At 37.6% G+C, this 10815-nt stretch overlaps 1 protein-coding gene across 2 annotated transcripts; it reads right to left on the bottom strand.

Annotated features, from left to right (window-relative positions):
• Positions 1–5061: 5061 nt before the first annotated feature.
• On the bottom strand, positions 5062–9432 carry AGTR2 (angiotensin II receptor type 2). Of its 2 annotated transcripts, none has more exons than XM_077890325.1 (3): positions 9246–9432; positions 9032–9093; positions 5062–7753 (listed from the first exon to the last, which is right to left on the bottom strand). In XM_077890325.1, exon 3 carries the CDS (start codon positions 7716–7718, stop codon positions 6630–6632), a length of 1089 nt encoding a protein of 362 aa, XP_077746451.1. In that variant the 5' UTR covers positions 7719–7753; positions 9032–9093; positions 9246–9432; the 3' UTR covers positions 5062–6629. The 2 variants fall into 2 exon arrangements, with proteins under 2 accessions (XP_077746451.1, XP_077746449.1); XM_077890323.1 differs by having other exon boundaries at positions 9020–9093; positions 9246–9431.
• Positions 9433–10815: the final 1383 nt, after the last annotated feature.

Raw genomic sequence — 10815 nt, forward strand, 5'->3', positions numbered from 1 at the left:
GACTTCATCAAGATAAAAAGCTTCTGCCCAGCAAAAGAAACAGTCAACAAAACTAAAAGACAACCTACAGAATGGCAGAAGATATTTGCAAATGACCTCTCAGATAAAGGGCTAGTATCCAAGATCTATAAAGAACTTATTAAACCCAACAGCAAAGAAACAAACAATCCAATCATGAAATGGGCAAAAGACATGAACAGAAAATTCACAGAGGAAGACATAGACATGGGCAACATGCACATGAGAAAATGCTCCACATCACTTGCCATCAGGAAAATACAAATCAAAACCACAATGAGATACCACCTCACACCAGTGAGAATGGGGAAAATCAACAAGGCAGGAAACAAGTGTTGGAGAGGATGTGGAAAAAGGGGAACCCTCTTGCACTGTTGGTGGGAATGTGAACTGGTGCAGCCACTCTGGAAAACTGTGTGGAGGTTCCTCAAACAGTTAAAAATATACCTGCCCTACGACTCAGCAATTGCACTGTTGGGGATTTACCCCAAAAATACAGATGCAATGAAATGCGGGGACACCTGCCCCCCGATGTTTATAGCAGCAATGTCCACAATAGCCATGCTGTGGAAGGAGACTCGGTGTCCATCGAAAGATGAATGGATAAAGAAGATGTGGTCTATGTATACAATGGAATATTACTCAGCCATTTGAAACGACAAATACCCACCATTTGCTTCGATGTGGATGGAACTTGAGGGTATTATGCTGAGTGAAATAAGTCAATCGGAGAAGGACAAACATTATATGGTCTCATTCATTTGGGGAATATAAATAATAGTGAAAGGGAATAGAAGGGAAGGGAGAAGAAATGGGTGGGAAATATCAGAAAGGGAGACAGAACATGAAGACTCCTAACTCTGGGAAACGAACTAGGGGTGGTGGAAGGAGAAGAGGGCGGGGGGTGGGGGTGAATGGGTGACGGGCACTGAGGGGGACACTTGACAGGATGAACACTGCGTGTTATGGTATATGTTGGCAAATTGAATTCAATAAAACAAATATACAAAAAAAACTAATCAGATTAGAGAGCCAATTCAGAAAACTCCTCTTTAAAATTCTGTTCCTCTAGAACCACTCTCAGGACCAAAACCTATAGCAGTCTGCTGGCGGTGCCATAACAAAAGATTATAGACTTGGTGGTTTAAACAACGGAAGTTTATTTTCTCATTGTTCTGTAGGCTCTAAGTCCAAGATCAGCATACCAGTATGGCTGAGTTCTGATGAGCACTCTCTTCCTGGCTTGTAGACAGCTGTCTTTCCACTGTATGTTCACACGACTTTTTCATGTGTAAAGAAAAAGAGATACCTCCCTCTTCTTAAAAGGCACAGAGACACCATCCTTATGACTTTATTTAACCTTAAATATTTCCTAGAAGCTCTATCTCCAAATATAATCACATTTCATTTCAACATATGAATTTTGGGGAGTAACAATTCAATACACTACAAGAGATATTAAATATTATATTTAGATGTTAAATATAATATAGATATACCTAGAAGGACCATTTCAAGTTATTATCCACAAATATTTTGTTTTGTTAAGACATCAAGAAACTGTTGATTTTTTTGTTATGGGAATGATCACTTCAGTGGTAATGAATGCAGAATGAGTAGGGATCCATTATTCAAAGAGAAGGCTAGAACTGGAAATTTGGATATTTGGCAATGGTCTGGTGATTCCAACTTTTCAGGCAAACGGACCTATGTCAACAATATCTCATACATATTCGTATATTCAGCTTGGGGATTTTGAAGAAGAGGCAATTGGCAAAAGGGCCTTTTGAGAAAAAGGAAACTAAGTACTAGATCCTATTTTTCTATGAAGTTCAAAGTTATTATGGTATATCTTATGCACTGAGGTGTCCCTTATCAGTGTCATCAATCAAGAAGCAACATCAGCCCTACTACCCATTCCCTCTTCCAACCTGGAATACTTGTTTTTATTGAGAAGGAGTTTCAACTGTGATCAGCTGCACAGAAGAAGAACTTCATTTAAGAAGGGAAAGGACTGGTTCCTGGTATAACATGTTCCATCTGCTTAATTTTTGCTGATCCCTCCTTCTCCATGGAGATGCCAAAACTAATAAAGATGTGTTTGAGACCTCATCTACTGTGGCATGCACCACACTAGGTGAGTGTAGCTCTGGAGAGAAAAGGCTTCTCTTACATTCTATCAGATGCTTTGTGCATAAATCACTTAGAAACTCCTTGAAGTGGACAGGAGTCTGCACCAGACGACTGAACCATCTGTTCTCATGTGCACCAACTGATAAATAATGCAGCAGCAACAACTGCAGAATGTGAGCCACTGGTCTTATCGGATTTTCCAATATTTTCCCCCCACTAGGCAACAGTAACCAGTTGTAATCTCTTGGATCGCTTAAAGCTCTGAGGATTTGGGACTTATTATAGGAAAAGAGGACCTAATGAGAGGAGAAAGAATATTTTCTAGTAAACCAAATGGGAATTGGGGATCAGAATATTTTAAATATTAAAAGACATGTACCAAGGGGTGATGAAAGCTTCATCCAATAGATAATAGATGAAAAGAGAAAGAAATATGGATAAAGAGATAAAAAACAAATAGTGTATATGTGTCTGTGTCTATATTAATAGCTGTAATCTTATCCCATACTACTAACAGTGATTATCTCTATGGCTAGTTTTTAATCTATATAGTTACATTTTTCAATAATGAAAAAATATCGATTATTAATAAGACATACATACCAATTATTTCTCATTTTGTAAAGAATTCTTTCATCCCAGAAGAATTTTCTTTCTGAGGATGTTAACCCTTTGTAGGTTTGTTTGTGTAAGTGAACACAAATGTGTAGAAGGCTGGTCAACTCAGCTATATGCCACTGGTCTTTTGCAGGGGAAGTGATTATTTTTAGTGATAGCATATGAATTTCTGTTATTTTACGTGAGTCATCATTACTGATATAGTTTATCTAGGAATTAACAGCTAATTAAGTGCTATACTTTCCTTAGGACCTCAACCCTTTCTTGCTCCAGTCAACATATGTGGTTAATTCAACTTGTTAGGTTTGGATTTTTCTTTTGTTGATATGTGAGGTCACGAAATAGTTTCCCACTCTGGGGTCCTTATGGAAAAAAAGAAGAAGAAACATCAAAATACAATGTGCTTTCCTTCAGAATGTCTCTCATTTAGATAAAGACCTCAAAAGATCGGGAAAAAAAAGAAATTTTTCTAAGACATTCTATTTAGCAGATCTAATTTAGGGACATAAAATGTAGAAAGAACTAATACTTCCCTTTCCATAATAAAAATGCATATTCCTTCTGCAAATTTCAAGAGATTAATTTCTCTGGTAACCCTATATAATCTCATTTCACAGAGTTTAAGTATTTTTGTTGCTCAAAAGAAATGTTTAAAGTGGAGACAGCAAGGGATAGTGGTTACTACATATAATTCTGTACAGCATTGAGCACAAGAAAGAGACAGTGGAGGACAAGAGAGAAAGCCTCACCCATCTGCCTCCTCTCCTTTTCTCCATAGTTGCAAATATGCCACCTGCCCAGAGTTCTTGTATTGCTGTTGTCAGGCATGTGCAAGCAATGAAATTTAGAGGGATGGTTTAAGACCATCTCTGAAGTACGTGATTGGTAGCTTAGGATCCATATTTAAACTACTAAACACTGCTGTTAAGATTACTCAGATCAGCTGTCAGAGCCAAATTTAAACATTAGTAGGGACTCATTTGTGCCTCAGTGTCCTCATTTATAAAATGAGGATAATTGAGTCATTGTGGGAATAAAATGGGATAATTCATATAAAATATATATAATAGTATAGAGCATATAATGTTCACCTAATAGTAGCTATTGTTGTTATTACTAAGTGGCTCTTGGGCATTGTGTAGTTGAGGTGAATAAAGGAGGACCCATAGAAAAAGGAAGGGGATTAGGTAATACCTGGAAATATGGTCAAATTAGAAGAATAGTTTCATTTGCTATCTGAGAAACTTACCTGAAACTTACATTTGCAAAGAGAGAAGAGGGCCTTTATACCTGTGTATATTTCTGCAGTCAGAGTTTGCATGCCCACCTTTTCAATTGACATTTCTCCTTAGTCCCGGAAAAGACCACTGTGGTCCAAGCTTCAGAGAACCACTCTAGGCTCAATACTGGCCTCCTATGGAAGTGGAAGCAGGATTAACATTCCAAGAACTAGAGAAACAATTCTCTTTATTAAGGGAGCTCCTAGGGGAGGTGGAGCAATGTATTATAATTAGTATAATAAATATTATTGTGGTAAAGGAATTGACATGAGCAGAATGATAAAAGCTGAGTAGGTGTTCATCGATTAAATGAAGGATCCTGGGTGTGAGGATGATTGGAGGAATGTTCAAGAAGACAAAATTGTGTGAACAAAAGCAAAGGAGCCTGAAAGAACATTAGGCCTTAAAAAAGCAGTAGGTCTTTTTGTGATGCTTGAACTTAGAGTATAAGAGAGAGATAGCAGAGAGAGAGAAAGCCAGGGAGTCTGGGAACAATCAGATCTCTTATGGTCTTGCTGATAGACAATCTGGACTTTCTTCTCATAATTAATAAGAAATTATGGTTGGAGACTCAAGAGATAGAGACTTAATACATAAAGAAGCCAGATAAGGAATGACAGGGACTGAAACTATAAAGTATCAGTAGGGATTATAAGGAGGATACAAAAAAAGGTAAGAATCTATACTTGGGAGTAGTCAATTTTTTTTTAAGTAAGTACAGGGTGATGGGGTGGCTTAGTCACTTAAGCATCCAACTCTTGGCTTCGACTCAGGTCATGATCTCAGGGTCTGAGATGGAGCCCTGAGTTGGGCTCCATGCTCAGCGTGGAGTCTGCTTGGGAATTTCTCCCTCTCCCCCTGCCCCTCCTCCCCATTCTCTCTCTCTCTCTCTTTCTCTCTCTTTCAAATAAATAAATAAATAAATAAATAAATAAATAAATAAATATTTTTTAAAAGAAAAGTAAGTACACATGATCGTTCGTTCAGTTAAACATTTTATTTATATGCAATGTTTTACAAAATTATTTAAAATATGAAGTCAGAGTCAGTTATACATTTAGCTATTTGTTTTGTTGATAATAATAGATTACATGAAATTAGATATTTCCCAGAATGTAGGGTGAGAGAATTCTTCATCTAGAGCCCTGGAACTGGCAGAAGTACTAAGTCTTTGAAACTATTTCTACCTCAGAGGTCAGCATTGCTCTAGGATGGTCCTAGATAACCTGGTATAATGTGGGGCTGGCGCAAAATGAAATGTCTAACTTCTAAAATTAGAACTCACACTCTAAGTCAACTCTAGGTAACTCAATTTTAGATACACGTCTGATGGGAGTTCTAATAGTGTGGAAAAGGAGATCTATGGACCAGCAATTGATTTAAGAGAGTGCCACAGAATCCTATAAAATGTGAAAGAAACAGAATCCATAGGTATAGATTCAGACTACCCCATGGTCTCCACCTTCAAAGACACATTGCACTGCCCAGACAGGTAGATTTTTTTGTGCATGTGTGACACCAAAGTTGTCATTTGCCAGATCTCTTTGTCTCCCCGGGTATCAAAACTCCATTCTGGCATAACTTTTTCTCATGCCAGTTAAAGGTTTATTACAAACTAAAGAGTTAAAGAAGCCCTCCAGATATTTTGGGAAGCAACCCAGAATCAAAGCATCAATAATAAAAGTCAAGTCAACTTCCTATATATCAAAGCACCAAAAGGTCAAGGATGTTAAAAAGTGACCTTTACATTTTATAACACAACTAAACACAGTGTTTAGTTATTATTTTCAAAAAATTGTCAGAGAACATAGAAATCTTCAAACAATAGTTAAAATGGATAGAAAGTTCTAAAAAGTGTGTATTCAGAGTTTAATGAGCACTCAAATATTTGTTAATCTCAAATCTATGTTATTATATATTTTGCTTCCTATAACTGTAAAAATAAGATAAATGTAGGAGCACGGGTGATCTACTCTATATTCCTAGCCCTACTAGATATGTAGCTATATCTTAAATATCAACCTGTGCTCAAGTAAAATGTAAAAGGCTATTATTTATAATATTTTTAAAAGTAGAAGGCACATGCCTAAAGCCTGAATAGTCCAGTACCAATCTACTATAGTATACTTCGCTTAGAAATGCTCACATTTCTTAGCATGATGTTTTGTAAATAATGCAATGAGTTAAAGAATTGGCCTTGGTTCAAGAGGAAAGCCTGATGAAAATGGATACAAAAACCAATTTTAAAACAATTCAGCATCTGTCAAGGAGAAATCTGAAACCTCAAGTCACCATTCACAATTTGTTATTAATTATAGTTTGAGATAAATCCTCAGTGACTTCTAGGTTATGGTTATGTCTTCCCAATGACAGTCTAGTACCGATAAATTGAAGGAAATGGGCCATTCCTGAAAGTCACTGGAAAGCACTTCGAGTTACATTTGGTTTCCTGTTCTAGAAGAGTAAGAAAAGGTTACATTAAGGAAGAAACTCATTACTTGACTAAAGGCACTGAAAGATAATTCAAGGGGACCTCAAACCAAGTAGCCGTGGTTGCTAACACGCATCCCACTCTGATGTTTAAGACACAAAAGTCTCCATCTCTCTAAGGGAACTGCTTTTGCGGCACGACACACTCTCTTGCTTGCCTTGGAGCCAAGTAATTGGAACCCGAAACACACGGCGGAGCTTCTGTTGGAAGCGGTTACCAACAAAACAATACAGAAAGGGATTAATGCAGCTGTTGGTGAATCCCAGGAGGATGGCAAAAGGAAGTGCCAGGTCAATGACTGCTATAACTTCACAGCTATTAATGACACCCATCCAGGCCAGAGCATCCAAGAAGGTCAGAACATGGAAGGGAAGCCAGCAAATGATGAACGCCAGAACAACAGCAGCCGCCATCTTCAGGACTTGGTCACGAGTTATTCTGTTCTTCCCATAGCTGTTGGTCTTCAGTAAGTGTTTTCTGATGCCAAAATAGCATGTTGCTATGAATATCAAAGGGATAATAAAACCAAGGATATTTTTCATTAAGGCAATCCCAGCTGACCATTGGGCATATTTCTCAGGTGGGAAAGCCATAATGCAAGCATTCACTCCCAAATACTCAATGGTTCTGACATCTCGGAAATAGAATGTTGGCAATGAGGACAGACAGGCCATACACCAAACGAGGGGAACTATATAAGATGCTTGCCAGGGATTTCTTCTTTGAGACAGAAAGGGATAGATAACAGATTGGTACCTATCAACACTCATGCAGGTGATAAAAAAAATGCTAGCAAACATGTTCAGAGTCAGGAAAGAACCAAAAACTTTGCACATCACAGGTCCAAAGAGCCAGTCATATCTGTAAGAGTAATAGGTTGCCCAGAGAGGAAGAGTAGCCAAAAGCAGCAAGTCAGCCACAGCCAGGTTGAAGATGTAAATGCTGGAAACCTTTTTAGGACCCTTTTGACAACAGAACAGTGTAACCACAATAGTATTGACAAGAAATCCAATCACAAAAATAATATAGTAGAGGACAGGAATTGCATCTAAGTGCTTATCTGATGGTTTATGCGAGCAGTTAAAGGTAGACTCGTTGCCAATGATGTTCACAAGTCCGAAGTGAAGGCTGTTGGTAATGTTTTTGCTGATGGTGGCAAGGGTGATGTTGCTCTTCATATTGAAAGGTCAGTGGCTCCTAATTCTTATGCCTTCTGTGAAAATTTAAAAAAAAAGAGGGACTCTCAGAACACACACAGAGTGTAGGACATCATTAAATCATTAGCATTCTGAAAGTTTGTCAAAAGCAAAAAAAAGGTGGGTAATTATAAAAAACACCGGGAAGCGTATCTATGCCTTGTGAAGTAAGAGTGGATTTTGCTTCTCGAGGAAGAAAAGGGAATTTCCTCAACAGCACCAAGCAGTTCAGCAACAGACTGAAAATTCTGAACAGAACTATATTTTGCCCATCATTTCTATCGTATTTTCAAAAGGCTTAAAGAAAATCAATAGTCCAAAAGGTTAGCCTGGACAAGCAATATGGGAAACAAATAAGAAGGAATCAAGAAATAAGAAAAGTTAATATTTCAAAAACACGTGAGTACATATCTCAGTCTGTATACTTTCTAGAAACCACACTGCTGCCTGCTCTTGCATAGAGAAATGCCTTATTCAAGTAACTAATTATGTACAAATCATTACAGCTGTGGAAAATATAAGTAACATAAGCTATGAAAAAAATAAGTGAATGCACAAAAGACTGAAAGAGAATATGTAAAAGAAACATATTGAGATGGCGGGGTTAGGATTGGGTTTCACTAATTTAAAAAGAATTCCTTCACTTCTACTTTTCCATTGTTTTCACAATAATAATATCATTAAGAGGGAGCTATGGAGTAGGTACAGATTTCTAAAAGCCCCCTTTTCACATTTCAATAGAGACTATTAGTTTTCGATCTAGATGTTTAATCAGCTTAAAAAGAAATCCATTTTCTTTTTCAATTAGGAAAAGAACAAGACAAAATAGCCAAATCTGATTTAGAGGCAAATAGAAATAGTTTTGATTGCTCAATGAAAGAACTGAACATCAATGATGAATCATGAGATAATTGTATCATTTTTCCTTTGCTATCATTTCAGTTTTAACACAACAAAATAGGAACAGTGCTACATGGCTCTTAAATGTTATAATCCGTGCTCGGGTTCCTGTGATACTGGGTTTTGTTGTGGTGGTGAGGTTTTTTTTTTTTTTTTTTTTTTTAGGAGCAACATTAAAACAAAAGAAAATTAGCTGAAGTAAACATAGTAAAGGAAAGGCTATTACTTGTGACAGTTTCAAAATACATACAAACTACTCAATGAAAACCAAAATCACCAAAGAATCTCCTAGTAAACAGCAAAGTTATCATTTTTGTCTAAAGCTCATTCTCTCATAATCTTGACCTAACAAAGTAACATGAAAGAATCTCAAATAAACTCACTTGAAGACTTACTGGTTGCTGGAGTTTAAAAGTTAGTTATCATAAATCAGCTTGCCTAGTTCCTAAGTGCACCCCTGTAAGAGAAACAGCAGTTAAAGAATTTAGGAGTTTTGCAAAATACAGTGCTAAAATACAGGAAAAAGGGAAAGTTCATCCATAAAAAATATTTTCATTTAATGTATGTTCTACTCTCCAAATACAGTATGTAGAAATTGTGCAGACCTACCTTAAAAATTCAGACTGAAGAATGCTTTTAATTCTGTGCTTATTCGTTCCCTTAGACTCGGGGACGTAATAGCACCAGATCTCTGGTTTCCTTCTTATATGTTCGGTCTGTCCACTGGGAGCCTTCAACCTACATAATTCTAGGGCTGACTTATGAACACTTGCCAGCTTTCCAGAGAGGTTTTTTTTTTTTTTTTTGGCTGCAAAACATTAATCTGAAATTCTCACTGTCTCCAATCATAACAGCTCATTCAAATAAATCTCAAACAAAAAAAATGAAGTTTCCACAAATGTGTTAGAGAATTTTGAAATCAGTGGCTTACTTTAAAAGAAGAATATAATTATTTGCAGAATTTTCTCTTTCTTTTTTCCCTGATACTGTCATTCTAAGACGAGTTAAGGAGTGGAGAACAGGGAATTTATTCTAGTAGCAGAGCCTTTGTCCACCAACGGCTTCTACCACCTTCATTTCTTTTTGAGATTTTTTTTTTTTTTTTACCTCTGTGCCTTAAAAAACAGTAGCGACTTTACTCGAAGTCTAAACTTTCTAAAACTTCTCCCTTGCTTCAAGCAATTTTTGTTGGCTCGTTGCTGGAGAGGTGGTGACAGAAAGGATATAAATTTCATGTCTTCGAAAAGAGGTATTAGCAAATATAGTGCCTCCTCCCGCAGGTCCCTGTCCTGTTTGCGGTTTAAACAGAGAGCTCACAAGGTGAAGAAGGGTCGGGCAACCACCACAGCTCAGGTCAATGTTGATTTTTCTTTTTGTTGGCAGTGGGGGTGACCAACCTTACAATCAGTCCCACAGCAGCAAGAGTGACAAAAGAAAGAAAGATCTGAACAGGTGACAGTAGTGACACTAACAGCCAACAGTCAACTCTAAGTACCAGACACTGGTACCGAGTGCTTAATAATTTTAGAGGGACCCAGTAGAACGTACTAGTACATGGCCTCTAGGATACAACTACCTGGCTCCACAAGCTCAGCTATACCCACTTCCTTATCCTATGACCTTGGCCAAGTTACTTTCCTTCTCGGTGTTGTGGTGTTCTCATCTGAGAAATGGGGATGATGTTAATTACCCACATCTCAGAGTTATGAAAATTAAATGAGCTAATATACTGGAGAGGGGTTGTAGGGCTGGGGCCTCGCTTCCCCTCCGCTCCCCCCCCCCCCGTCCCCTATACCTGCTGCCGTTTGTTTAAAAAGAATAATAAAAGGATTAAAAACTATAAAAAATGTCAAGTAAATAAATGAGCTAATAGACTGAAAGTGCCTGAAACTATGCTTCGCATACGGTAGATGCAATTATAAAGTATTGTTATTACCTCTGCTTTCCAAATCGGGAAGCTAGGGCTCACAGAGTTTAAACGACTTTTTTGAGGTCACATAGCTATTAAATGAGGACATCTGAATTTTAACTGAGGCAATCGAAGGACAGAGTCTGTGCCTTTAACCTCCACGTTACAGGAGGGAACACTCACTGGCCCTTTCCTCTCGTTCTTTGTCCTGGCAAAAAGAAAACATGCAACATTTACAAAAATCCACAGCCAATCATGCCTAAACTGTCA

Source organism: Canis aureus, chromosome X, assembly GCF_053574225.1.
Source record: "Canis aureus isolate CA01 chromosome X, VMU_Caureus_v.1.0, whole genome shotgun sequence".
Taxonomy (NCBI): Eukaryota; Metazoa; Chordata; class Mammalia; order Carnivora; family Canidae; genus Canis; species Canis aureus.